This window comes from Corvus cornix, chromosome 2, assembly GCF_000738735.6.
Source record: "Corvus cornix cornix isolate S_Up_H32 chromosome 2, ASM73873v5, whole genome shotgun sequence".
Classification (NCBI taxonomy): Eukaryota; Metazoa; Chordata; class Aves; order Passeriformes; family Corvidae; genus Corvus; species Corvus cornix.
In genome coordinates, this window is record NC_046333.1 from 126930839 (window position 1) to 126957678 (window position 26840).

The 26840-nt window shown below is 40.5% G+C and overlaps 1 protein-coding gene across 1 annotated transcript; it reads right to left on the bottom strand.

The window, feature by feature from the left end:
* Positions 1 to 828: 828 nt before the first annotated feature.
* LOC104692904 (ATPase family AAA domain-containing protein 2-like) lies at positions 829 to 22024 on the bottom strand. The gene is made up of 18 exons (XM_010405198.4): positions 21978 to 22024; positions 19798 to 19846; positions 19374 to 19472; positions 18218 to 18296; positions 17327 to 17489; positions 16995 to 17110; positions 15598 to 15772; positions 14922 to 15010; positions 14412 to 14571; positions 13095 to 13185; positions 12311 to 12619; positions 10398 to 10488; positions 8832 to 9015; positions 7115 to 7300; positions 5884 to 6019; positions 5530 to 5648; positions 3157 to 3285; positions 829 to 1900 (listed from the first exon to the last, which is right to left on the bottom strand). The coding sequence occupies exons 2-18, from the start codon at positions 19832 to 19834 to the stop codon at positions 1862 to 1864; spliced, it is 2202 nt and encodes a 733-aa protein (XP_010403500.2). The 5' UTR covers positions 19835 to 19846; positions 21978 to 22024; the 3' UTR covers positions 829 to 1861.
* Positions 22025 to 26840: the final 4816 nt, after the last annotated feature.

Genomic DNA, 26840 nt, shown 5'->3' on the forward strand with positions numbered 1-26840 from the left:
CTAGGGTAGGCCAAGATTATAAAAAGTTTAAGTAACATTTTCACCAGTTTAGATTATGAGTTTTAATTAAGCACAAATGAGTTCCCATTTTTTAAAAAGAGTTTTGTTTTTAAAGCACCAAAACTAGAACACATAAACACTTGACTAAAGAGTATTTCACAGGCATTTCAGACTAGCTAAAATGCACTCAGAGGTTATGCATATTTTGTGTTGAGCACTGGTTCTGGTGCCTTTCTGTCACCAAAATGGGGGCACTTTCTGTGTGACCATTACCAAAATGAAACCAAAGCAGTGTCTAACTTAGTCTTCATAAGGTAACTTTTCAGATAAGAAACTGAATCAAAATAAACGGGAAAGAGGAAGGACAAATAAACCAGCAAACCATGAGGTGATGCAGAAAGGTTGTATTCCCAGGGGTGCAGGCACCCCAGGGACTGGCTCTCAGCACGCTGCCACAGCCCCGTGAACCAGGGTTTGTTCCGAGCCTCCTTCCTTAGCGGAGCTGCCAGAAGAGGGGGACGGTACTGGAGGGGACCCGGCCGGGCAACCCCCGGCTACTCCCCCGGCTGCTTCTTCACACGCGGCAGCGCTCCCGACGGCAGCCGCACGCGCTTACCCTAGACTTCGTTTATCCCCTCTTTTTTCCCTCCATGGGACAGCGGTCTCCGGTGCTTTCGCGCGGGGACTCCCGTTTCCCAGCTCCCCCCAAGGGTCCCGAAGCCTCCTGGCCGGCACCGGCACCCGCTGCCGCCGGTCAGCGCCTCCCGCCGGCTCCCCCCGTCCCGCTACTCACGGCCTCGCCGGCTCTCCTGTCCCCCTGCATCCCGCGGCTCTTGCGGCGGCCGGGGCGCACTGGAGCACGTCCAGATGCGTCGGCTACTGAGCGAGGGGAATCCAAGGGGATCCAAAGGGATAAACTTGGAGCTGGAGCCCTGGAGGTCGCCGGCAGTGGTACGGCCGGGGGTCGCCTACGACGCCCACCCTACCCTGCATCCCGGGACACGGGGCGCTCGGATGCCCCCCGACCCATCCCCGTGAGGCGACTGGGCAGTCAAAGTCACAAGCGGGAATGGCACACTGTGTCCTGCTCCTGGCCACTCAGCTTGCTGCTCTTCACTAGAAATAAACTTGATGGAAAAACAATAAGCAGTTCCAGTGTCTTCCAGAGATAAAAAATGTTTGGAAGATTTGAGACAACAGCAGGAATCAGGATCAATATGCTTTAGAAGAATTCCATGCTGTTTTCTTGAAAAAAAAAAAAAAAACCACTGATGTCCCGAAACAGGTTCTTTCACCCAGTGTGCAAAAGGCTGATCCACACAAAGTAGAGGTATTTGATTTATTTGCAGTTCTGTGCAGAGAAGGGTGGTAGACAGTAAATCCTCAAAGCCAGCATACTATCAAAACTTTGCAAAGACACTAATGTTGATTGGATCCCAATTACGTAAGTCTTCCAATTAATTAATACTCAATCTTCTACTGGTTGAATGATTCTCTCATTTCAGATGCTAATTAGCCAACATGCTCAATCTTCTTTCAAGCTGGTGCCCACTTTTCTTCAGCTGATGCCTTCCCTTCTTCACGCAGATCCTTTCTTGATCCAGTCGACATGATCGACTACCGGAATTAACTAGTTTAGTAAGTTTGCCTTGTTTTGTTCCTCATAATCTGGCATTATAGTAATCATTTCACCGAGTGTCACTGGTTCAGCACTCTGTTATGCCTGGTTTCAGTTATGTGCTTAGCTTCATTCTTTTTTTTTTTCTATAGGTGCTACAATTAGTGAGACGTTAAATATAACTTATCTATTTGGGAGCCATACACGAACATTAGAGTATGTCAAGTATACTGAAGTCAAGTATCACAGCCAGATGAGGGCTGCAATTTCTTTCTTCATATCCTAATAAGAAAAAAAATAAGACAAATTAGGAGTCAGTGTGAATACAAGCCTGAGAACCCTGATAACTTCTTCATCAAAAGAATCAAGAATCTGTACATACATACAATTATTAGTAATATTTAGCCAATACATGTGCTACCACAATCACAATGTCCCTCTAGCCCCACTAGCTTCAAACACATCCTTAGGCACCCAAAACAGAGAGTAGGCTAGAGAAACTGCAGGGATCTATCTCAAGGGCCAATGGATCTCTATCAAGGTGCTTTCAACAATAAAAAAGAAGATAGTTCCTGAAGAGCCACAAGTGAAAGCTGGAACTAGATGTAGACAATGAACAAAGAAATCAACTCCAGTCACAAGAGCTCACAAGTCCTGATATAACATAAGCAAATCCCTCCTCATGCTAAAACATATTATTTTGCTAGATGAGAGAAGGGTGCATTTTTCAGGAATAGCCTCCTTGGCTAAAGAGAAGAGGCTTCCTCTTTTTTTTTAAGGCAGACTGAGAAGCATAAAGAATTTTATGTAATTTCATGCATAAGCATCTGAAAGACAAATGGATTCAAGGATTTTGAATCTGGAGACTGAATATCCAATCTATCTAAAACAACTCAATACTGAGAATGCCTGCCTGGGACCATGGGTGCCTGTGGAAGATTTCTGCTGAGTTCTAACAAATTAGAAATGCTTCTCTTCGAGGAAGCTCACTAGCTTCCAAACCATCATAGGCAGAAAGCTCCCCACATGTCATATTAAAGATGCTTGAGCCATGCCAAGTTAAAAAGAAAGTCTAGTGAGCCTACAGAAAAGCCCAAAATTCTTGTAATGTTTCATACCTAATTTCTTTTCAAGAATGGAATGAGTGCTATCCAAGTGTTACCATGTGTGCCTGCCTTCAAGGGGAGAAAGAGGAAGTGGCACACTGAGAAAAGAGCTCTCCTTTCGCAGCCCCCTACCCTGAAAAAGCTCTGGAGAAGGACTAGTGACAGACAGATTAACTGGTTTGAGATGCACTATGTAGGTGGACCCATTGCCTTTTTCTGCTGAAACTGCCAACAATTAGGCTAAATACAACAATGAGTTTGCAATATGGGTAGATGTCTTCCCACCTGAGACAAAAGTCTTGTAACACAGGCAACTAAGCAGTAAAGAGTGATAAATAATGGTGATATTCACAGTGAACACATACATCTGCATAACATTCACATACACGCATAATATCGTGACAGAAAGTGCTAGAAGACAAAAAAATTTACCTCGACTAATTCGGTTTTGTCGGGATTTTCCCGATGTTGGCAAATGCACATGCTAAGAATAGAATATAGTTTTGCCATGCTTGATATACTGACGTTCTCAGTTGCCATGACGACAGCATCCAACATTTTCTGAAGAAAAAAAAAGTGGAAACTACAATTCAGAATAGGACAAGGTATGTCCTACTTTCTTATATTGTTAAATAAAAGTGGCACTTTGGAGAGCTGATTGTCTCATAAGATTTAACTGGAGAAAACAAGTTAATTTTTCACACTTCAGGAAAAAGGATGATTTAAAGTTCAGACAATATTTTCTTACTCATCAATCTATGACATCAATGATTATAATTGCCAATCAACTGCCTCCAGAACAGCGGAGAATGACACAATCTACTTCATTATAAAGTAGCTGCCACCACAAAGCCACAATGCAATACAGGGCCCTGGAAAATGTGTATTTGGAAGCCATGCTACAGATCTTCCAGATACAGCTGTGCCAGCTGGAAACAGAAGCTCCTTAGGTGCTCACCTCTACCCATTATCTGGATGTGTACTGTGCCAAGCACCAGTTAGCTCCTACCTTTCAAATCAAGAGTGGATGAACCAGCAGAGTGACCACCTGTAGCAAATTACCAATCTCTCACACAGTCCCTTCTGTTGTGGAAATGTGAATGTGATAGTCTATGGGAATACAACACTAACAAGCTAGTGGACCACTGCTGGGGCTGCTCAGTAACTGTATTGTGTGAGGTCACGAAGATGTAGCTTAAGAAAGCAGATACACCCAATGAAAATATTACTGCTGCTTGCCATTAACTCAGCCTCACTCAGACCGGTTAGCACAAGATTTGAGTATTCCCTTGAACTTCCTTCTGTCCAACATGCAGGTAAGAGGCACAAAACCCACACAGCCTGCTTTCAGCTGCTGCAAACACAACATATAGAACATGACAGAGGTGCATTGCCAACAACCCCTGTGAAACTACTTCTAATTGCTGCCACATAGGTGACTGCATGCTTTTCTATTGGTTCATCAAGTTCTATCCCTATCACCAAGCAAATAAACAAACAAAAACCGCCACCCATCAAACCAACTTAACAAATCCAAACAAATAATAAAAAATCCCATCCCACAGAAAACCAAGCAGAGGTATTTTGCAGGTCCACCCAGCTTATTAACTTCAGGAGAGTTCCAAAGTCGTTCTCTGGTACAAGCATCAAGTTCTAGTGACACTCATGTTAAGGAAACAAGTTTTCTAAAAAGACAAGTTTCATGACTGCAGCTTTCTCCTCACAGCTGAAAAATATATATAAGCTGAATCGTCTATAAGGACTCTACCATACCATTTGTCTAGTTGGCAATAACTTTGGAGTGCATGCTATTAGCACCCTGACTCTAGAAAAACTTATATAGCTTCTCTCCACACGGAGGCAGATGAGAACAACAAAACCCCCTGAAATTTGCTTAGGACACTAGCCTTAGAAAGCTAGTTTCACTTCTACAGATTATGTCACAGCTTAAAAATGTGACAGAAATTGTGTGGTTAAGCCTGTTCACCAAAGGGGATTCCACTCTGGTCATATTCTCCCCATACAGAGGAAATATCCAAATAATACTCCCTTTCTCGGGCAGGTGAACAGCAGCCTCTTCTGCTTTGACCAAACTCCAGGACTTCAACTAGCAATTTCCTGAATTTTTGTCCAAGCAATATTCCCTGAAAATCAGGTCCTCCTTTTACTGGTCCCTCTCCAGTTCATGCAAAGGAACCTCTTTCACCCTCTAGGCTAGGCCCACTTTTGACCCTTTCCCCAGCTACAGCCTAGGATAACAACTTCTCTCCTATAGAGGACTGGAAAAACCTCATAACACTGTAACTGTATGAATGCAAAATTCTAACACTGGATTCTAACACTGAAAGAATTTCGGAAAAGCAGGTATTAGTATTTTATCCAGGACAAGCTTCAGGTCAACCTGCTAATTTCAGGTTTAAAGCCATAAATCAAGGTCCTTTTCTGGTTCCTAATAAATGAAAACATGCAAATAGAAAAACAAAACAACCCTACTCCAACCCATCATAAAAACTGCATTAATAACTAACAGTACTAGCAGGTTTTCTGTGAGCTATTTTAAAATTTAAAAAGCCCTTTTACATTAACAATTAGGAAGAGAGCCCTATCTTCTAAAATATAGCAAGAACAGCAGTTTACATCAGCTGTGGAAACAAGAGTCACAGTCCCTTACAGGCTGAATTATTTCACAAGATATATATCACGCTCACAAATTGCTTGAATTGGCATTGGTTAACAATCGACTTAATATACAATCATAAAAAAAATGTCCCACTTCAGTATTAACAAAATTGAAGTTAGACTTACTCTGAGCTCAGAGTAATCCACATACACTCCTCGTTTTTGAATTTTGATTGCTTTCTTGTCCCGTATTTGTGGTTGCCCATCCACCTGAGCACATCTTGCAGGAAGGTGTACCTGAGAACCTGGAATGACACAAATTTAAGTCAGGATTTCTCCTCATGTGAAATAGAGTATCTGTGAAGTATCCTATACCTGAAGTAGGGTACCTTTCTGCAGTAACAGGGAAAAACTTTAGTCAATTCATGGTACTCAAATGCAAGCCCATGAAAAAAGATTGACAGAAAATTATCACCAAAGCAAATGCTGTATTAGCTGTTAACTTACAGCAACAAAGTTTTATATGTAGAATATCCTTACCTGAATTGGTTTTTGATGCAGGAGGTTCAGCAGATTGCTTCATAATCAAGTCCTCAAAAAACCCTCTTCTTTCAGCACAGGTAGGCCGTGGGATACTGAAAACTTCTTCACGATTAGTATTAAACAATGCTTTTATCTAGACCATGAGAAGAAAAGAGATTTCAGATATAAGGCCACAACATTTTTTTTATTTTAAATTCCAAACAGATGAGTGCATTTCTAAATTACACTGAATACTCATGTAGGTAAGACAAGCTATTAAAAGTTAACTTCTTGGCCTTAAAAGGCTAGATTTTCATAGCACTGCAAAGTAAAATACCTTCTCTAATGAACCTTCTAGAGTTTAAGATCCATGAAAAATGTATGATAAACCAATGAAAAAGCAATGACATTCACCACTCCAAACACTGCTTATTTTGCATTTACCTGGCTTGATGTCCTTTAGCTTGAATATTTATGACAGCTACAGAGGGAAGACGCAGGGCTCAGCAGACAATTGCCAACTTTTTGGTAATATGGGTTGGTTTTTTTTTTTAATTTTAGAAGGCACTTATTAATTTTATAAAAACTTCTGTTACTTAGACAAAATAATCAGAGCAGCATATTACCATTTTAAACACCTTCCTTTAATGAACACTCTCAGATTCTACAAAGCTCAGCATGTGTTTTTAATCAATTTTGTTAAGAAATACAACTAAAAATTTATTTCCAAGTTGCTTAAACAGAAGTTGGTCCTTAGTTTTTTAATTTGCCAGGTTTCCACCTAGATGAAGAAAGAAATTGAATTTTTTGTGAAATAATTTAAATTAGAAATTACATTCTATCACTAAGAGTGTGACCACAGTACTTTTTCAGTAAAAATGTTTTCAGAAAACAATCTTTTTCCCAGCTACCTTTCAAGCACTGTGTATTCTTCACCAAGTACACACCTAACCATCTTGAAGCCACTGAATCACTTGTATGAAGTGTATCTATATGTCTGTCTAGTAAGCACGAGCATGTGAGAAAGGAGAAAAAGTTGGGTCAAAGTCAATCCCTTTCCTCAGAAAAGACTTTAAACAAATGCTTTCAGCATTGTTTTGTCTAAGGAAATTTTAAGACACAGGGTTCTGGTGCCTGAGTAAGAACAGCATGAATCTGCTTAAGAGCAGCACAGTACTCCAATGTTTCAAGGATTTGTAAATTAACAATAAACTGAGTAACAAAGAAAGAAAAGTACAGACAGAAATACCTCTTCTGGGAGATCTTCATGTGGCACATCAGATGTTGCAAGGAGCAAAACTGGAGCAAAGTATGGAATGTTATTCAGTAGTCCTGTAAAAGCAGCTTTCAGTGTATGTCCAATGGCCTCCCACCACGAAGGGATTTGTGGGATATAAATGATACTTGGTGCTGTTCTTTGAGCTTCTCGCATCAACTGGTAAAAGGAAAGCTTGCATAAGAAAACTACATCATGTAGAACAGACCACTAAGTAATTACATATCAGTCTAACTCTTTTGTGAAATAAGAATGCATAAAGCCAAGACATCAAGACAAACCAATAAATGAACAACTCCTTAACAATAGGGTAGAATTTTCACTTTGCTTCAAGTATAGACATTGCTATGCAGACAGACACAGAACTGAATCTGATTTCAAAACTACTTAGGGGTAAGGTAACTCCTAAAGAGCCTCAAAACTCAGGTGATGTGATGATGTGCATGAAAAATCAAGATTAACCCTTCAGCAAGATGTGTTAGCCTGGAGAAATCGCTACACAACTGCAACTGCAGCATTTCCAGTTCAGTGTGGGCCCATGCCCATGTTAGACTGGAGCACAGCCTGAACAAAGGCCTCTGTGAAAAGATCAGGGCTAACACAGTCACAAATCATAATTTCAAGCACTTTTTATAAGAGATGACCAGTCCTGAGCCTGCCTAAGAGCTAAATCGCTCACAGGCTCTCATTGTTCTCATTATGAAAGTATCCATCAGACCAGATGATTTGCTTTGAACGACCACAAGCCACTGCCTACAGATGGCATCTCAGTCACAGAAGAGGACATGAATCTACTGCATAGGGAAGTGGCAACACATGGCAAATCTCCCCATGCACCATTTTAGAGTAACAACATGCAGGGAGTTCCTGTCACAAGATAGGAAATGTGTGGTATATCCATGCAGTAGACAGGGTATTTATATAGCCATAGGTACAACAATAACATAACAAAAAGAGAATTGCTCCTCCTGTGTAGCAAACAAGTATCCAGTCACATGATGTGTCTGTCCTGACTTATACAGCTCTAAAATGCTGCTAATGAAGATCAAGATATTTTAATACAGCGATGCCAAGTAATTAAATTGATTTCCTGCCTAAAGGTAAAAAATCAAAACTGCAATAATCTGTTCATATTTATTTTTTCTACTTAAGCGACACACATCAGTTTACACACTTAAGCATTCCATGAATTTTAATGCTTTCAATGCATTTCACTGCAGCAGTACAAGCCGTATATGTATATGCAAAAAAACTTATTTTCACAAAAACTTTGGCTGCCCTACAAATACAATAAAAAAGAAGGCTACAGAAAGTGCATGATGCCATCAGGCTGATGCAGAGCCAACTGCTGGGAGCACAGAGACTTAAGAAGCAACAAAAACAACTTTCTGGATCCCCTCAAGACCAGCAGGATTACTTGCCACAAAGAGGGGCTTATTAGCAGAACCTCCCATCTTCCCAAGCTGCAAGCAGCATCGTCCCTCTTTAATTTCAAATAGAAATGAAACATGGCTATGTATAAATGTCCTTATTCAGTATCATTCCATCCACAAGAAAAGTGAATTTTCATACAAAAGCAAACATAACAGCAAATTTGAATCAGGCCAACTCCACCAATAGTGAGTTGTGCTTATTTCACTAGTTTATATAGTTCAAGAATCCTATGAGATCAACAACAAAAAAAAGATACCTGTGAACATGTTTCTTCTTGTGATGTGGTGCTAACAAATAAGGTTGGTAGATCCAGTGTATAAGCTGGAAACTTTTCCAGGGCATGTAATACTGCAGAGGCCAAATCAAAAGCCTGCCCACATCCTGGCTCTTCAACCAGTAAGAACCGTGGCCTGCAAGATGTTGGCTGGTAAGAAGGATTTCTACAACAATAAGAAGAAAACAGGTTTAAAAAGGAGTGATGAAGAGGCACACAGATGTTAAATATTTTTCCTATACTTTTTTTTTCTCCTGTAAATATTTTCCATGTTCTACCAAATAATAGGCTGGTCTGTGATAAAGAAGACCAGTCTATTTATCAAAGCCTAATTTCTCAAAAACTGGTATCACTCCTCTGCTAAAAAATCCTGGCAGTCCCCAGCACGACTGCTATTCCTTTGGCTGGGTTAAGTAATAGTTCTTAAGTCCCACAGAGGGACTGTCCAGGCAAATACACACAAAACAGCTGGTCAGTAACCTGATACGGGGCAAAATAACAATTCTCACAGCAGAAACAAATCTGTGTCTCTTCACTGTCCATACACAAGCATTTTCAGCTTGTCTTGACTTTTGGTGTCAAATTTATTACAGGTGTCAAATTTAGCTAAAATTTGGCCACAGTTCCTGGGGACAGTGGGAAGAAAGGGACAAAACTACATTTCTAGGAAAAAAGATTAATGTGGGTACTGAAACACATTAGTTGTATTTGAAGAAGAACATGACTGGATTTTTTAAATTACAGCACTACACTAAATATGTATAAGACATTTTATTTAGTCATTCTATTGGTTTCATCTTTGACTTGTGTATTAATTTCCTAATCATCTTGCTTTACTTGCATGAAATACACTTGTGAAGAGGTTTGTGCATTTTCTCACCACCATACTATTGTACCTTTACTTGCTGAAGTCAAAGATCCTAGAGACCTAACCAAGCTCAGCAAGTCATATTTTCTGGGCAGCACAGCAATAGGAAGGCAGAAAAATATCTGACAATAATCTATTTTAGAACTATTGGACTACATGACTTTCACAATTAAAATGTCAAAAGATAACATAAACTCAGTAGGGTAAAGGTAAAAAATGCAGACTGTTTAAATTTTTCTCACAGTGATTTAACAAACCACTTATTGATTTTGTTTCTGATACATAATGTGCTACTGGTTCAACCATCTTGGAAGGTAGAAGAGCAAAAGATGGCTACATGAATCCACAGGTATCTTTTAAGCTAAAATGACAGAATGAACATTTTTGGGGTCTTGAATCTTTCAAGGAATACTATGGCTTAAATCAATGTTTTAATAATCTGTGAGCCAGTTTGACTTAGTAAAAGAGGGCTAGGCCATTCAGTTTGACAAGTTAGGACAGTGTAGTCAGAACAATTAGATCTAGTACCCAGCTGGATCTTCAGAGTTGGATTCTGGCAAATATTGATCACCCCCACACACACCCTTAACTCCTTCATCTAGCAGCCTTCACGTATTTGCATAACATTTTACAGATGCAGCCATCTCAAAAATGTAACCAGAAGGAGGACAAACATGTACCTGCTGAACGTGCGGAATTCTGCCTTTTTGCTGTCAGGCTTCTTTTCAGAGACTGATGGTGAGTCATCATCACCGTCAATCCTATCATTCCCTAAAATAGGATTTAAAGACAAGAGAAATTTGTTAACTTTCCTGAATAGTTCATATCTCACTCTTGCTTTAATACACCTTTGAAATCAGTGCTGGAAACCACTTCTTTTGCATTTTGTCATTTGAATGCTGTTATCTGAAGAGTTCACCCTACCACAGACCTAAGGAGATTGCACAAGTCTATACAAAGCTGTCCTATGTCCTATGATTTGCATCAGGTATTACCACTCTGTTGACAAATACTTGGGAGGTTTTTTCCTTAGAATAAAGTTGATCAGGAACAACTTTGGTAGTTCCTAGATACCAGAAAAACCCTTCTCCCCTCATTTAAGCATTTATTTACTACATTAGTAATAATTATTGGCTACATCAGTGGACAATGAAAGGGTTACAGATGTCATCTATCTTGACTTCTGTAAAGCCTTTGACATGGTCTCTCACAATGTTCTTCCCTTTAAATTGGAGACAGATGGATTTGATGAGCAGACTGTTAGATGGCTAAGAAAGTGATTGGATGGTCACACCCAGAGGGTGGCAATTAATTGCTCAGAGTTTCAGTCGACATCAGCGACAAGTGGTGTCCCTCAGGGGTCCATACTTGGACCAGTGTTATTTAATATCTTTATTAATGACATAGATGAAGGAATCAAGTGTAGCCTCAGTAAACTTGCTGACAACACCAAGCTGAGTGGTGCAGTTCACACACCTGAAAGATGGGATGCCACCCAGAGGGACCTGGACAAGCTCAAGAAGTGGGACAATGGGAATCTCATGAGGTTCAACAGGTCCAAGTTCAGGGTTCCACACCTGAATCAGGGCAATCCCCAGTATCAACAAAGGCTGGGGATGAACAGATCGAGAGCAGCCCTGCCAGGAAGAAGTTGGGGGTGCTGGTAGATGAGAGACGGGACATGATGCAGCAATGTGCTCTTGCCACCCAGAAAGCCAACTGTAGCTGGGGCTGCATCCAAAGCAGCATGGGCAGCAGGGTGAGGGAGGAGATTCTGCCCCTCTGCTCTGGTGAGACCCCACCTGCAGTGCTGCATCCAGCTCTGGGGTCCCAGCACAGGAAGGACATGGACCTGTTGGAGCAAGTCCAGGGGAGGGCCAACAAGATGATGAGAGGGATGGAGTACCTCTCCTGTGAGGAAAGGCTGGGAGAATTGCATTTGTTTAGCCTGGAAAAAAGAAGGCTTCAGAGTGATCTAATTTCAGCTTTCCAGTACCTGAAGAAAACCTGCAGGAAAGATGGAGAGGGACTTCTTACAAGAGTATGTAGTGGCAGGACAAGGGGAAATGGGTTCAAACTGAAAGAGAGTAAGTTTAGATTAGATGATAGGAAAAAATTCTTTACTGTGAGAGTGGTGAAGCACTGGAACAGGTTGCCCAGAGAAGTTATAGATGTCCCATTCCTGGAAGTGGTCAAAGCCGGGCTGGATGAAGCTCTGAGCAACCTGGTCTAGTGGAAGGTGTCCCTGTCCAAGGCAGGGGAGCTGGAACTAAATGACCTTTAAGGTCCCTTCCAATACAAACCATTCTATGATTCTACAACTTGGAAAGAAGTGCCTCATATGTGAAACCTTAGATCCATCTCTGAAATGATTAACGTGATGTGAGCTACTGTCAGTAACAGGGGGCTCCGGCAGAGAACCATAGTTCTCCACTGCATGCTGCAAGTCACACACAGCTCCCATCCTGCACTGTGCACACACAAAGTATAAAATTGCACTGTCATTATGGCTGAGAGGTTTGTGTAGTTGGTTGCACAAATCAGAAGTTTTTGCTTTGGCAGGATTTTAAACAAGTAGGTATTATTGTAATACCTTGGTTCTTCTTCAGTGCAAGCTTTGCATGGGGAAATGCTCTCTGCAAGGCTTGTAAAATTCTTTCCAGGGTGTTTTCTAACAGCGGCTTTGAAATAGGTGGTAGTGCTCTCCCAGGTGAAGCCCCAGCTCTCTGAGATGCTGGAACAATCTTCTGCATGGCCATGGCAAAATCCTTTGCTGTTACTTTAATTGATCTGGCATCTATCTTCAGTCTCTTGTCACTCTCATGTATCTGCGGATAACGGCGGCGCAAAGCACAGAGCCCAGCTTCAACACACAGAGCTTTAATATCAGCACCACCGAATCCTGACAAACAAAACAAGAACCAAACGTTATGTCAACATACATGTGTTATATAGGTTAAAAACTGTCTGGATGGCCAGAGTGTTGGGGAATGATGCTATATCCAGTTGGCAGAGGGTTTACTAGTGGTGTTCCCCAAGGCTCAGTACTGAGTCCAGTCCTTTTTGATATCTTTATCAATGATCTGGATGAGGGGACTGAGTACACCCTCAGTAAGGTCATGGACAACACTACATTGGGTGGAAGTGCTGATCTTCTGGAGAGCAGGAAGGCTCCGCAGAGGGATGTGGACAGGCTGGATCAATGGGCCAAGGCCAGTGGTACGAGGTTCAACAATGCCAAGTGCCAGCTCCTGCACTTCAGTCACAGCCCAGTGCAGCACTACAGGCTGGGGGCAGAGTGGCTGAATGCTGCCCAGGGGAAAAGGACCCACACTCACCAACAAACCAACAAACCAACTCAAACCAAAAAAACTCACCAACACATTTCTCAGCCAGGTCTTCAAGTAAGTTGTCCGATGGCTTCAGGGTCCAGTCTCGTGTGTGAATTTTGAAAATTTCTAATCTTGCCTAGAAACACAATGGTTGCATTTTAGCTTGCCTTAAGTTTTCTCTTAAAAAAACAACCACAACACAAAACCCCCAAAACTCTCACACTAGTACAAATACTTTTCTTGTTTGCTAAAATTCTAAGTACTTTAAAAGCCAGTTATTAATACACTTGCTGCTTCTTCAAGAAGGAAATTTAATAATTCTTAAATTCTTACATAAATCCCTTGTAGAGGATTGATGAAATAAAAGACATGTGCATCTTCCATAAAAAGTGAGTTTTATAAGTGTGAGACCTAATGATTTTGAAGAACAAATTGTAGTAAAAGCCTCATCTGCAAACAGACATTTTGCATCAAAGAAAATTCTCTCAACTTTAGCAAAATTTCTCAGTGATGGTTTCAGTAGTTCATCAAATTTGCTTTTCTGCCAGTTCATTCAAAGAAAACAGTCCTAGCACTCCATTTTTTGCTACAGCTGCTACCAAGAACAAAAACTATGGCTCAAACTACTGTCACTCATCCAGAAAATGTCAAACATCACCTATTCTCATCTCTGATCCTAGCAAGTCTTTCAGCAAAGTATCTCCTGGTACACAGATTAATTATAGCACACTTCTAGAATTCTTCCACAGCAGGTTTGGCATGGACTGGTTTTAGGTAGCAGGGAGGCCACACCAAACCATGACACAGGGAATTGTGTATTAGATCTGTTTCATGGGACCTCGTCTCTTGTTCCCGAGAGCAGATAAAAACTGGATACAAATGTTTGTGCTAAATGCACTGTTTCATGCACTTTTACTAGCCTTCAATCCAATAAGCCTTTTATCTTTGCTCCAAAAAGTGCTAAAAATATCCGTGATAGCCAGAGAAAAAACACAAAATCAGGATTACAGTTTTGCACACCATCTCTCTCCCATCCATCCCCACCCCAATATTTTGGTTGCTATAAAACAAGTTTCTTCATTACTTAGCTATTGCCATTGAACTTGAAGTGCTGCACCTGTGCAGTGTACTTCATATCTTTGTCCAAGAGAGAAGCAACTACTTGTTGACATCATCTTATTCCTATATATATTCAGTACCAGGTTTGCCCTCCACAGTAAAATGCAGTGTCTCCAGATATCCCTCTTGTGTCCAAGCTCTACACTTCAGATGGAGACTTGCACTGCTCCAGAATGTTGCCTTGTTACAGGGGTTTGTTACAAAGATGGACTTTGCCACATAAGGTTGATTTGAAGTTCTGACCTCTTTGTTTGGTAAATTGAAGCGGAATTCTCGTTCAAAGCGCCCAGGTCTTCGTAAAGCAGGATCTATAGAATCCAGTCTGTTGGTGGCTCCTATGACCACAATCTCTCCTCTGCTGGCTAAGCCATCCATAAGTGTCAGAAGTGTCCCCACAACAGAGCTAGCAGAAAAATACTATTTTCATTCACTGGTTTAGTAAATTTTCTTCAGTCTCACATAACCTTCTCCCCTGATCCTTCAAAAAGGACAAGTTTTTATTGACAAGATACTGGTCAGTGAAATAATTATTTTAAGACATAGCAAAATACAGATATAAGGGAACACAGACCATATGCTGATATCAAGCTCAGCAAATTGTTTCCAATTATTGCTTAAAAATCACCTGAAATCCACTAGAACTGAATTACTAGCTTTCAGGATAAATGAATGTGTCACATCAAGTTAAATAGGCTGTGGTCTTCTTTTCACAAAGATCAAGCACCTTCTACATAGATACAAAACATGTTCTACCTATGAACCTGGTCTTGTTTGCTGGACCGTACAGGAGCAAGAGCATCGATCTCATCGAAGAAAATGATTGAAGGTCGCATCTGGTAGGCCTACAAAGAAAACACAGGAATATTGACATCAGGAAAGCAGCACTGCTTGAAAGAGAAAATACATGGAAACATCATGGTCAGAAAGGCACTGGAACTAGATTTTTCAGACTAGCATCAGGCATCTCTACTAATTAACCTAATGAAAAACAGCAGCCTGTCAACCCACTGAGACTGGGTGACAGGAAACAAATCATACCAGTAGTTTTTACAGCTATTTGGCAACCATGAGAACAGAGACAGGACTCAAAGTTCTGGAATCGACCTTCCATTACCAATTTAAATTAACATGTTTTCACCCTGCATCTGTTTCCCTCTCATCTAAAGCCACCATCTCTTGCTTCTTGAGACCTTTTTTATGACTGTTTGGGTTGTGTGCATGGTGGAGGGCTTTTTGAGGGTGGTGGTGATTTTCTCGTTTCCTTTACTAATCTTTTCAATACATCTCAAGACACTCCACTGAAAAAGGGAACACCGATAATCCCATTTCAGTGGAAGGAGATGATAAAACATGAAAAAGAGCGAGTTCTTCTCGACCACAAAAAATTAGTGACAACTCCAACAGAACACATGGCATGTTTCAACCCTACCTGCTCAAATACTAAACGGAGCTGTCGTTCCGATTCTCCCACCCATTTACTCATGCAGTCGGCAGCACTTCTCATAAAAAAAGTTACTTTCCTGTCACCTCTGCTACATTCATTAGCAAGTGCACGAGCAACCAGGGTCTTTCCAGTCCCTGGTGGACCATAGAATAAACAGCCTCTACAATTTAAAAGAAAGAAATGTTAAAAAAAATTCACATAAGAAAAAACAACATGGAAAAGTATCTGTTGCAACCCCCATCCCTAAGACACATGACTCTGCTCTCCTAAGATAAACACTTCATTGATAAGATAGCAACAGCTGAAGTGTGAGAAAAGTCAAAAGTGTTCCTACACAATTCTGCAAGGGAGCAAACAAAATGAACCAAGAGAATAATGCAGATGTGCAAAACCTTGAGAAAAGAGAGCAGCATCCCAGAAGGACATTTTCAAAACTTCTGGCAAACCAGCGGAGATGGTTTCAGTACAGTGGAGCAAAACAAGAGCACACTTTCAATGCAGAATCTGAGACTGGGGTAACTTAGGAATCACCAATTCATTTTTCAATGATAAACTGCATATTCATTCTTTTTTTTTCACAAAATTCAAGATTTGAGAGTAAAGCTTTAAAAAGCTTTAATTTACTAGATTTGGTCTCCCCTTACTGGTGATTAAGGAAGAGGAAGTAGTCTAAAAATGGGAAGGTATTCTGCATTTCTGTATTTCCATCAACTAGAAGAGCCAATGCACTGCTGCTTCAAAAAGAACTTCAAAGAATAAAGAAGCAAAACACAGATTTTCTTTTCAGTGTTTGTAATACTTTTAAAGTTACTGGAAGCAAAGAATTTAAAGTCCTATTTTAATATACCATGACTGACTTTTGCTGACCAGGGATATATAAAGTCAATGAATCCCTAATAATCTCATTTTGTAACACAGAACTTGCTTAGCTGAATAAGAAGGGGACAGATTCTTATTTTAGCCCAAGCACAAAAAAAATGCAAAGTTCTGATTGCAAGTCCTATCAATTGTAAAACTAATACCTGAAAATACTTCCGGGAAAAAAAAAAAGAGTTGGTGGAAGACAGAACTGGACTTCCACAAAACAAACTACAGTTAACTAGCAGCAGATAATTCCTTCCTGCTCACAAACTAATCAAGTCCACTTGTATGCAGAACTCTAAAGAAAAAACCTCCAACTCCACCTTTTAAAGGCAAGACACTTTTAAAGGATAGTCTTGCCACACAGGAAATCTCTGAACATACATATATGCAGTATTCTATCAATTTTTTTAAAAATTACTTTTTACTAGTGTTAAAAAGAACCATAAACACTGCTGAAAATTTTGAAGCATGGAAAATAAGTGAGTTAAGAACTTATAGTTTTAAATGGTGTCTCTTACCTCGGAGGTTTAAATTTCAGTATCTCAAAGATGTCAGGATAAAGCAATGGCAAAATGACCATCTCTTTTAAAGCTGAAATGTGGTCAGATAGACCACCCACACCATCAAATTGTGCCTAAAGATGAAGTCAACAGAACACGTGTTAAACAAAGCTGCAACCTCGATAAGGTTCCATCAGAAATTAGATATCAGTACAAAGAAAATGTTAGTGGTGATTTTCAAATTCCTTGAGACAAAACTGTAAGCCAAGGGAGCTGTAGATGGCCCATTACTGGAAGCTTTCATAAATACTGCAAATATCTCACTGACACAATGAAGTAAAAATACTTACTGAACCATCTATTTGCATTTGCTCCACACCAGCCAGACTTGCTCCAATTTCCATGTGATCCCTGTGAACTTCATTTGAGTTGCCTTTCCGAGTTGCTTCGGTTTTCGGGTGATCATTTGGAACTCCCTTTATGTCATCTTTCCGAGACCTGGCCGAAAGAGACCTAATTTGAATTAAGGAGAAAGAAAAAAGTGCTTCCTAATTTATGATGCAGTTAGATGACTTTTGATTTTCTAATCATAGCAAGTGAATCCAAAAGACCTTATAAATGAGCACAAACTTCCTAAATAGTTAGAAATTAATTCCAACTGTTTTATGTTTAATGGCCATGAATAAATAAAGAACTTTAAACTGAGTTAATTATTATAACAACTCTTAGCACTTACAAATATGAGTATTGCAACTTTAATTTAGAATTTCATTAGGCATTTTTCTTGTTTAAGGATAGTTTCATAAAGAAACATGAACTCTCTTGAGTAATTAAAAAAAATCCATTGAAATTTGCCTTTAAGTTGTCTTCTTCAGTTTTAATAATTTGTACCCTTTAAGATTAAGTATTAAATCTTAATTTGTACACCCTTCAAGTCTAAGATTTTCAGAGGGAGATTATGGCTTCCATTCCAGAAAAATGAATTTCAGTTACACAATCTCAGCCATGACCCTCATCATCACCTTTTTCGTGACCAAAAATATGACATTTTCAAATAAAATCTAATGGCTTGTACAAAGGATGGCCTCCCCTGCAGTGTTTCTTTTCTTCATACCCTCAGACTACCACAGTAATAATCTGAAATTATCTTAATCTCTAATTACCACCAGTCCAAAAAACTTTGAAAGCATTATTCAACAGCGCTCTTGAGAAAGGAGAACTGTCATAAGCCATATACCAACCTTTTAGGTTTTTTGCCTGAATCTCTCTCTTTGACAGGTGAAGTATGGTTGGAAGAGCTTGTCTTACGTTTTCTTACATCTGTTGAAAGCAAAGAATTTAGAATTTGTTACAAACAAGTTTGAGAGAAACCAGGATAGTCAAAGAGGCAAAAAATGGCACAGGTATTACTCATCTCTAAGTTCACGGAAAGTTTCAAGGAGGGGGAGGTTGGGTGGTTTAATCTGTGCATAATAGAAGTAAAAAGACACACACCTGCTTTTTAAGAAAAATTGAAAACTACAAGAGTAAGATTATTAAGTGTCTTTAATCGCTATTCTTTTATGGGTAGATAGGTTATTTATTTAACTGGAAAGCAACAATAAGGATGCCAAATGTTAAAAAAAAAAACCAAAACAGAACGTGCACAGGATATATGCATTCAATAAAATTTATTGGCAGAATGAAGTAAGAAATGTAAGAAGTTGTGTGCATGTATTTTCATTTAAAAAAAAACCCAAAACAACAACCCCCCACTTCCATGCAAGAAATTAGCTCTCAAAAGAAACTGTATAATATATAGTATTGTATAACATACTGTACTGGGTCTGGCTGGGGTGGAGTTAATTTTCTCCACAGCAGCCCTCACAGTGCTGTGTTGTGCCTTGGTAGCTGGAAAGGTGTTGACAACACACCAACATTTTGACTACTGCTGAGCAGTGCCAGCACAGCATCAGCACTGTCTCCCCAACATTCCACTCCCAAGCAGTAAGCTGGCAAGATCCTGGGAGGGGACACAGCTGGGACAGCTGACCCAAATTAACCAAAGGGATCTTCCATACCAGATGACATCAGCTTAGATATAAACCTTAAGAAGGTGGGAGAAGGTGGGGAATTTGTTATATAAAATGTTTGCCTTCTGGAGCAATCACTACACATGCTGAAGCCCTGCTTCCTGGGAAGTGGCCAGACATCGCTTGCTGATGGGAATTAGAAAACAAAATTGTTTTTCTCTTTGCTTGTGCACAATGTTTCGCTTTTGCTTTGGTGAACTACCTTATCTCAACCAACAAGATGTCTTCCATCTTATTTTCTCTCCCCTGTCCAGCAGAGAAGCAGGAGTGATAGAGCAGCTTGGCGAGCACAGGTGTCCAGCCAAGGTCAGCCCAGCACACCTACTTTCCAATGGAGATTCATAGCGCTCAACAGCTTTCCTCTGCCGGAAGGAGCGACGCAGACCATTGTCTTCTTTTGCTTCATTTCTTTCTGTTGAAACCCCTGCACATTAACACAATGTTGAGTTGTATAAGTACTGTTGCAAATGTGGTGTATTCAAAACATGCTACATGACAGATTCCCACCTGTCCACAACCTTTTATCTTGTAAGCATTTTGGAAAAACATGGATTTTCTTTTTCTCTGAATACCTGTTCTGAGCTCATTACAATACAGCCCTAGAGCTTACAGCTTGTAATGGCAATAGCAAAATAAATTCTTTAATAGAGGAAAAACAAGTAGTTCAGCCCATCTCAATTGTATAAGACAAGGCTTTTGGCTAGAGAATAGTCAAGAAAATTTAAAGCAGAAATAGCCTACAATGTTACCTGGATCATCAGTTTCTTCATTGTTAGCTCTTCCCATATTGAGGCTTTCCTAATTAAGAAAGACAAGAAAGATCAGTCAGAAATATGCAAAAAACCTGTGGGAATATTTGGTGGTTATATAGTAACATTGTCAAGGCATTCCATATACACGAAAGATTAAACTAGGCACAGGAGGAGAGAATGAGAGCAAATCTCTGGTACCCAGGACTAATAACAAGTATTTCTGCTCTAAAATAGGGTTTAGTACATATTTCTGCTCTAAAATAGGGTTTAGTACATGTGATAGTTAATCACTTCACCAGATACAAAAAAGAGTGCATCTCTTAATCCCAGGTAAATAATCTAAGAGTGTAGCAGAATCTAGAACAAAGCAATTCCTAGCAGACAAAAAAAAAATCATCCTGCCATTTGAGAGATGACAAACAAATTACTATGGAAAATTCTGGTCTCATAAAAAACAAGCAAACAACCCCAAAGAAACATAAAGGAATTCAGATGTAAACAAAGAAAAAGACCTATCAAAGCAGGCTATGAAGATGTTCAAAAAACAAAGCACCTGTCATTCAAAAGGACAGCGGACTAACTTAACAGGAAAACTAAGAAGAAATATGGCTGCAGTCAATCATTTTAACACGAGTTCCTCTTACAACACAGGACTACTTGAGTTCACAGGCAAGGCTGGCAAAAGAACAAATACAGATAAAGCAGGCATCAGTTTTCAGTAAGATTTGAAGCACAAACTCAAGCCCTGAGACAGCTGTTCATAAGCAGAGTCCATTCAAAAGTCATAAGGCAATTCAGAAAGCATAGTTTATGGCACATATTGCAGCATTTCACTGCTATTTTTGAGTTTCTTCTGAAGAAGGTATTTCCTCCACCCCTAGAGTGCAGCTTTGACATGACTATAAGATATTAAACCATAATTGGAGAGCAAAAATAAATAGTTTTCATGACCAAACTATGCACTGGAAGAAGTTTTTTGAGCTAAATTAAAAATTGAACTAAATAACTCCTCTATGTGAAATACCCTACAAATATAGTCCCCATCATCCACTTTTTTGCAAGGCTGCTTCTGAAGTACTAAGATACAAGATGTAAGAGCAAAGATAGGCAGGTACAAAAAAACCTCATTGAAACCAGCACACATAATCAGTACAACATTTCAATATAGTGTGCACAAAGCAAACCGTTGACCTCCAGCCAAGTTTTTCAACACTACTTAAAAGTTAGGTCAAACGTTTACTTTTTCACAGAGGAATTTAAGAACAAGTGGTTAAGCATTTGCAAACATACACCATTTTCAGATTTATTTTCCCCTCTTGCTGAATACGATAAAAAAAAAATCTCATTTAGCAATAAAAAAATGAATTCTGAAGATCATATAAGAAAACAGAAAGAAACTTTGGAAGTTTGTCATGGCACTTAGGTTGCTCTGCATGATAGCATTAAGTCATTTATAGTTCACAGTCTTCCTCAGACAACAGAATCACAGTCTTCTGTGTCGGAAGGAAGCAACAAGGATCATCAACTCCAACTCTTAAGGTTGCTTATTCTTCTTGTAACTGGAGTTAAGGTCTTACACTGATTTTCTATGACTACACATGCTGGAAAAAAAATCTCATTGCTGTTACATTTTGCAAACCTTTCAGAAAACAATGTCAGTGTGGGCTTCACAAAGAGAATTAAGTTACAGACACACAGACAGAAACACTAGGACTGCTTCACTTTGTATCCCACTTTCTGCAGTATCTTAACCTGTCATTAGAAAATTATTTGTAAGCATGAAAGAAAAGTTAATTAAACATGAAGGTGCTTCTGATGCCAAGAAAATTGATTTAGAGAACAAGTTCAATCTACTGAAAGTCACAACATAAAGTGATTGTTTTGGTGCACAAGAACCAGCCCACACATAACAGAGGCTCAGGTGTGAAGATCTCTCTGGACCTGGCAACCCTAAAATGAGGAGTCCAGTAGCTAATTTAAACACTGGCTGTGCCCAAGTACTTTACACATGAAGCACCTGCCAAATACACCCTTCTGGACATATTCTGACCTGGAAGTCTTAAACAGACCCAAGCACTTGTTCCCAAAAAAAGCTCAGGTTCAAGAGCTTGGCTGCAAAGCACAAAGGCCCACACTTTATATAAATTAGGACATTTTACAGTAATGACAGGACATACCCATGCAGGCAGAGTAACAGAGATGGACCCTATGTGCCAACTGCAGCAGAATGTTTACAGAAAGGCTGTGAGGTTGCTTAGCAACAGCCCCTCTCCAAAGTTCCAGGCTTGACCACGCCCAACCCTGGTGGGACTCTCCTATAGAAAGTACCCCATGCAGCCTAGAACTTCACCATCACAGAATCATGTAATGGTTTGGGCTGGTGGGAAGCTTTAAAGACCATTTGACTTCAACCCCTGTGCCATGTGCAGGGACCCCTGTCACTAGACCAAGTGGCCCATCCAACCTGGCCTACAACAGGGCATCCACAACTTCTTTGGGCAATCTGTTCCACTGCCTCACCACCCTCATACTAAACACCTACTGTATATGTAGCAGCACGTAGGGAAGTCTCAGCCCAAACACATTTAGCTCTTGCTGCCAGGAACAATACCTTTTTCTGCTGTCAAAAGAAGGAGAAAATCCCTAGCCAATATTACACACAAAGGCTTGCTAATAGGGCTCATTTTAGTAGCTTTGCAAGATGATGAAAAACCCTAGTCACTTCTAAATTTGCCAAACAAAACAGATTGATTTGTAGTGGTGTAACTACTTTGTCAAGTCTGCAGCTTTGGTGAATGTCAAAATCACATTTTCTTCAGCTTTTATCCCAATCTATATTACAGAAAGTATAATGTGAAACTGGTTTGATAGGATTATTTTCCATAAACACAAATGAACTGGCATTAATTCTGCTACTCACTTTTAATTCATTATTAATTCAGTTTCTTGTTATCTCTTCCACTACTTTTTCCAAGGAATTATATGACACTGACAAGACTATAATTTCCTGGCTCATTTCTTTTATTCTATTTAAATATTGGCATGTTACCTTTCTTTTGCACTCCTGAAATTTCCCCTGTGTAGCAAGAGTTACTGAAAATCAGCATTAACAGTCAAACTCCTCAACAATGCCTTTAAACCTGTAGGATGCAGCTTATCCAAACCTGCTAATTTAAAAATGTTTTATTTCCTGTTCCAAAGCAAAAATAGAAACAGCTTCAAAGTTCCTGAAGCAGATATAGGTCTTACCCCTCCAAATCAAGCCAGTAAGAACTGGGAACACCCAGAATCCCCCATCCCTTGAAATAAGTTATGGAGGACAATGACAAAAATAACTTCTATCTGTGATACAGAAGAGAAGGTCACAAGTGAATACTCTTTGACCTGTTAGTTGTTAAAACACAGTTGTTTCTGTTTTGGCATACATGGAAACTGAGATGTGGGGAACCTTAGCAATACGCCCAGTGCATATATCAAACATAAGAGTAAAGTCAGGAAGAGCGATTGAATCTCGGACTCAGACCAGCAGGGAATCGGAATCACTTATTCAAAGGAGTGAGTTGGTTTTATACACTTTTCTAAGGCACAGTATTTCTTTATTTCTTTATGACCTATCCCGTGTTGCCACATCAGCAATACGCTTTCTCAGTGTCCTTTTATGGGATGATCACTCGCTGTTCACTCGTTTGTCAGCTCCCTGCAGGCTCCTCTCTGTAGGGCTCTGCCCTGTGACACCTCCTCCCCCCAGGGTCTGGTGGACACAAGCCTCTCTGTGCCGCCATGTGCTTCTTTGTGCTGCCATGTGCCTCTGCAGGCAGGTTTTACAGCTCACAACCTAATTCTCTCTTATAATTCCCCATAATTCCCCCTTTTTTGTTTTATACAATGAAGAATTATGACAGTGATTGAACAGGTAGAACTTTGAGAAACAATGTAAAGTTGTCTAAAACTTTTACCATCACTCGGAGTTTGCAACTGCTGGAAGGTCCTGTTTCACAGTGAAGACTTAGAAAGTCTTTCCTAGGCAAGACTTTCAAGTTTACTTTGAAAGAGGGTCCAGCTTTTTTAAAATCAAATTAGCAAGTCAAAATTACTTGATTACACTTTTAGGGCAGAAACACTTGGGTTTGATGGTATAATCTCCAGTCAGCCAGGGCTAGGGTTTGGCCAGAGCTTCAAGCCTCATCTGAGAGGGTTTCCCTAAAATACTTATAAAATTGCTTAAAAACTTTATTAATATCTTGCGATCATTTTGAATGCGATTGAAAAATTAAGAACATATAAACTTTTTTAGTCTTTGGCGGGGGGCACACCCCATCTCTGCATTCCGCCTTTTCTGTTCTAACAATATGTAACACGAACATTTTTCAACTTACTAAATTCAGGAAAATGTGTAACATAACATGCAGTTTTCTTAATATGAACAGTAAAATAATACATCTAATACAACATCAAGTGTGCACTGAGTAAAAACAAGCAAGGTAATATCATTAATTGCTTAAGTACTTCATTGTTTCACAGAATATATATAAATTTAGGTCTTGGAAAATTACAATTACATTAACATGAACACTCTAAGAGGTTTTAAAATGTAACAAGCTTAATTCCTGCTTTAAAAAATAGCTTACAAATTATAATTATTATCTATCACAAAAAGCGATCAGAACAATGCACGGGGGTCACAAGGTGGTGTGGTAAAAAAGCAATCTTTGAGATAGGGTCAACATTTTGGATAACGAAAACAGAAGAGTTCTATGGGCCAGCTGCAGGAGCAAGACACTTAGCTTGCAGCCATTCTCGCACAAGCTGGTGCAAATGCTGTATGCTGCAGCCCACCCCCCCCCCCCACCCCCCGCCAGAGGAAGGGGCCATGAGTCCACTTAGTCTTTTTTTTCCAGCGCAGTATCAGCTCCCGAGAGTCTGCAAGGAACAGGAGCCTTGGCTATAACGGTGCGGCCCCCACTGGCTTGCACGGGTCCTGCCGGTCGCACGGCAGTGTGGGTCCAGCAGCCGGCAGAGGTGTGCCGGCCCGTCTCCTCACTTCTCACATGCAGAGAGCCACTCGCGGCCCCCACCATGCGCTGAGCAGAGCAGCGGCACCACCAGCTCTGATCCCTCCTGTTGGCGGTGTGGGGGAGGCTGCAGCGTGGCTTTGCCATGTGCTCGCCACTATGGCTCCCCGCCATGCGCTCACCGCCGCGGCGCAGCTCTGCCATGTGTCGCTGGCGCCACACCGCCATGCGCTGGCCAGCATGTGCTCCCCGGCGTCGCGCGCTTGCTTTCCCCCTTGCTGCATCTGCCACTGCTGCACTTTCGCAGGGGACAGAGAGGGAACATGCTACCAGGATGGGACTTCCCAGCTCCAGCCACTCACCGCGACCCGGCTCCAGCTGATGCCGCAAGGTGCAGGGTGGCGCGTGCTTTTCTGTAGTACTGTCCGGCTTCCCTCCAGGGTCAAATGGGTCGGGGGACGACGGGCCATCTTCTGGTTCTCCTCCTACAGCACTGACAGACTTACAGTCCCTCACTGGCGGCACAGAAGGGCTCAGCACAGCTGCCGTGGTGGCACAAGTGTCTTTCTTTGCTCTCTGGGTGCCACATGCGCTATGAGCACCTTGCACACTGTCCTCCATGGACACAAAAGCTTTGTCAGTGCTGCATGGCTGCATGTCCTATCTAAAGATGAATCACAGTTCTTTGCACAGAACAAGAGTCTGTTCAAATCTGTAGACTCAACTTTCCTGCCATGTTTCTTTAAAATGTTGTTTTAACGTCTCTGGGATGTTCTGTTCCTGAGATACTCCATCCCCTATGTCCCCCATAGCTCACCTACAACTTGTAGGGATTATCACTGGCCAGCATTCCTGCTTCTTGCAGCAGCACTTCAAGTCCCATGGGGCTCACCAACAGACGAACAGATAGGCGTATAATAAATTCCTCACAGGGGGCACCATTTGTCGGCGATTGAATCTCAGACCCAGACCGGCAGGGAATCTGATTCGTTTATTCAAAGGAGTAAGTTGGTTTTATACACTTTTCTAAGGCACAGTATTTCTTTATATGGTGTGACCTATCCCGTGTTGCCACATCAGCAACACGCTTTCTCAATGTCCTTTTATGGGGTGGTCACTCGCTGTTCGCTTGTCTGTCAGCTCCCTGCAGGCTCCTCACCTTAGGGGTCTGCTGTGTGACACCTCCTCCCCCCAGGGTCTGGTGGACACAAGCCTCTCTGTGCTGCCATGTGCTTCTTTGTGCTGCCATGTGCCTCTGCAGGCAGGTTTTACAGCTCACAACCTAATTCTCTCTTATAATTCCCCATAGGAAGTCTGAACCACTCACGGCTTTACAGCTACAGGCAGCTCCTCATACATCCTCCCCCATGTAACCCAGAGGTTCCAACCAAATATCACCACATCAGAGCACAAAAAACCACATACAGCTGTTCATTATTAGCTGACTACCTTTTTATTGGAATCACTGTTAACACTAACCATGAAAAGGGAAGTAAAACAAATAATTACTGCTGGTTTTATTTCTTCTGTGCTAGGGTTTGCCTCACAGTGATTTTTTTTATTTTGTAAAGCAGTCAGCACACATGGAATTAGCATGACGTGTAACTACAAGTAATTTTTAAAATAACACTGATAATCTTTGTATTTTACATTGTCTTTTTAAGGAGATAAAGGACAAAAAAAAAGGTAAAGCAGACATACATACAAATACTGTGTTAGAAACCTAGAAAAACAGATAGGGAGGTTACATGTCAAAATGGACTAGTCAGTACAGTATTAATAAAAAATTATCCACATTCTATCTTGTTGTAAGGTTAAAGTTCTGAAACATGCAAGTATGCATAAGCCTAAAAGAATTATGAAGTCTAAGATTAAAAAAAATTAAAAATTTGAATAAATGTCTGATATAGTCTAGTAATAAAACAGTCGCACTTCCATATAGCATTTTCTGAGATATATTCAAGTAGGACAGCAGCTGAGACCAACTGAAACAAGCTGTAATGTTAAAATATTGAATTGCTCTTGGCC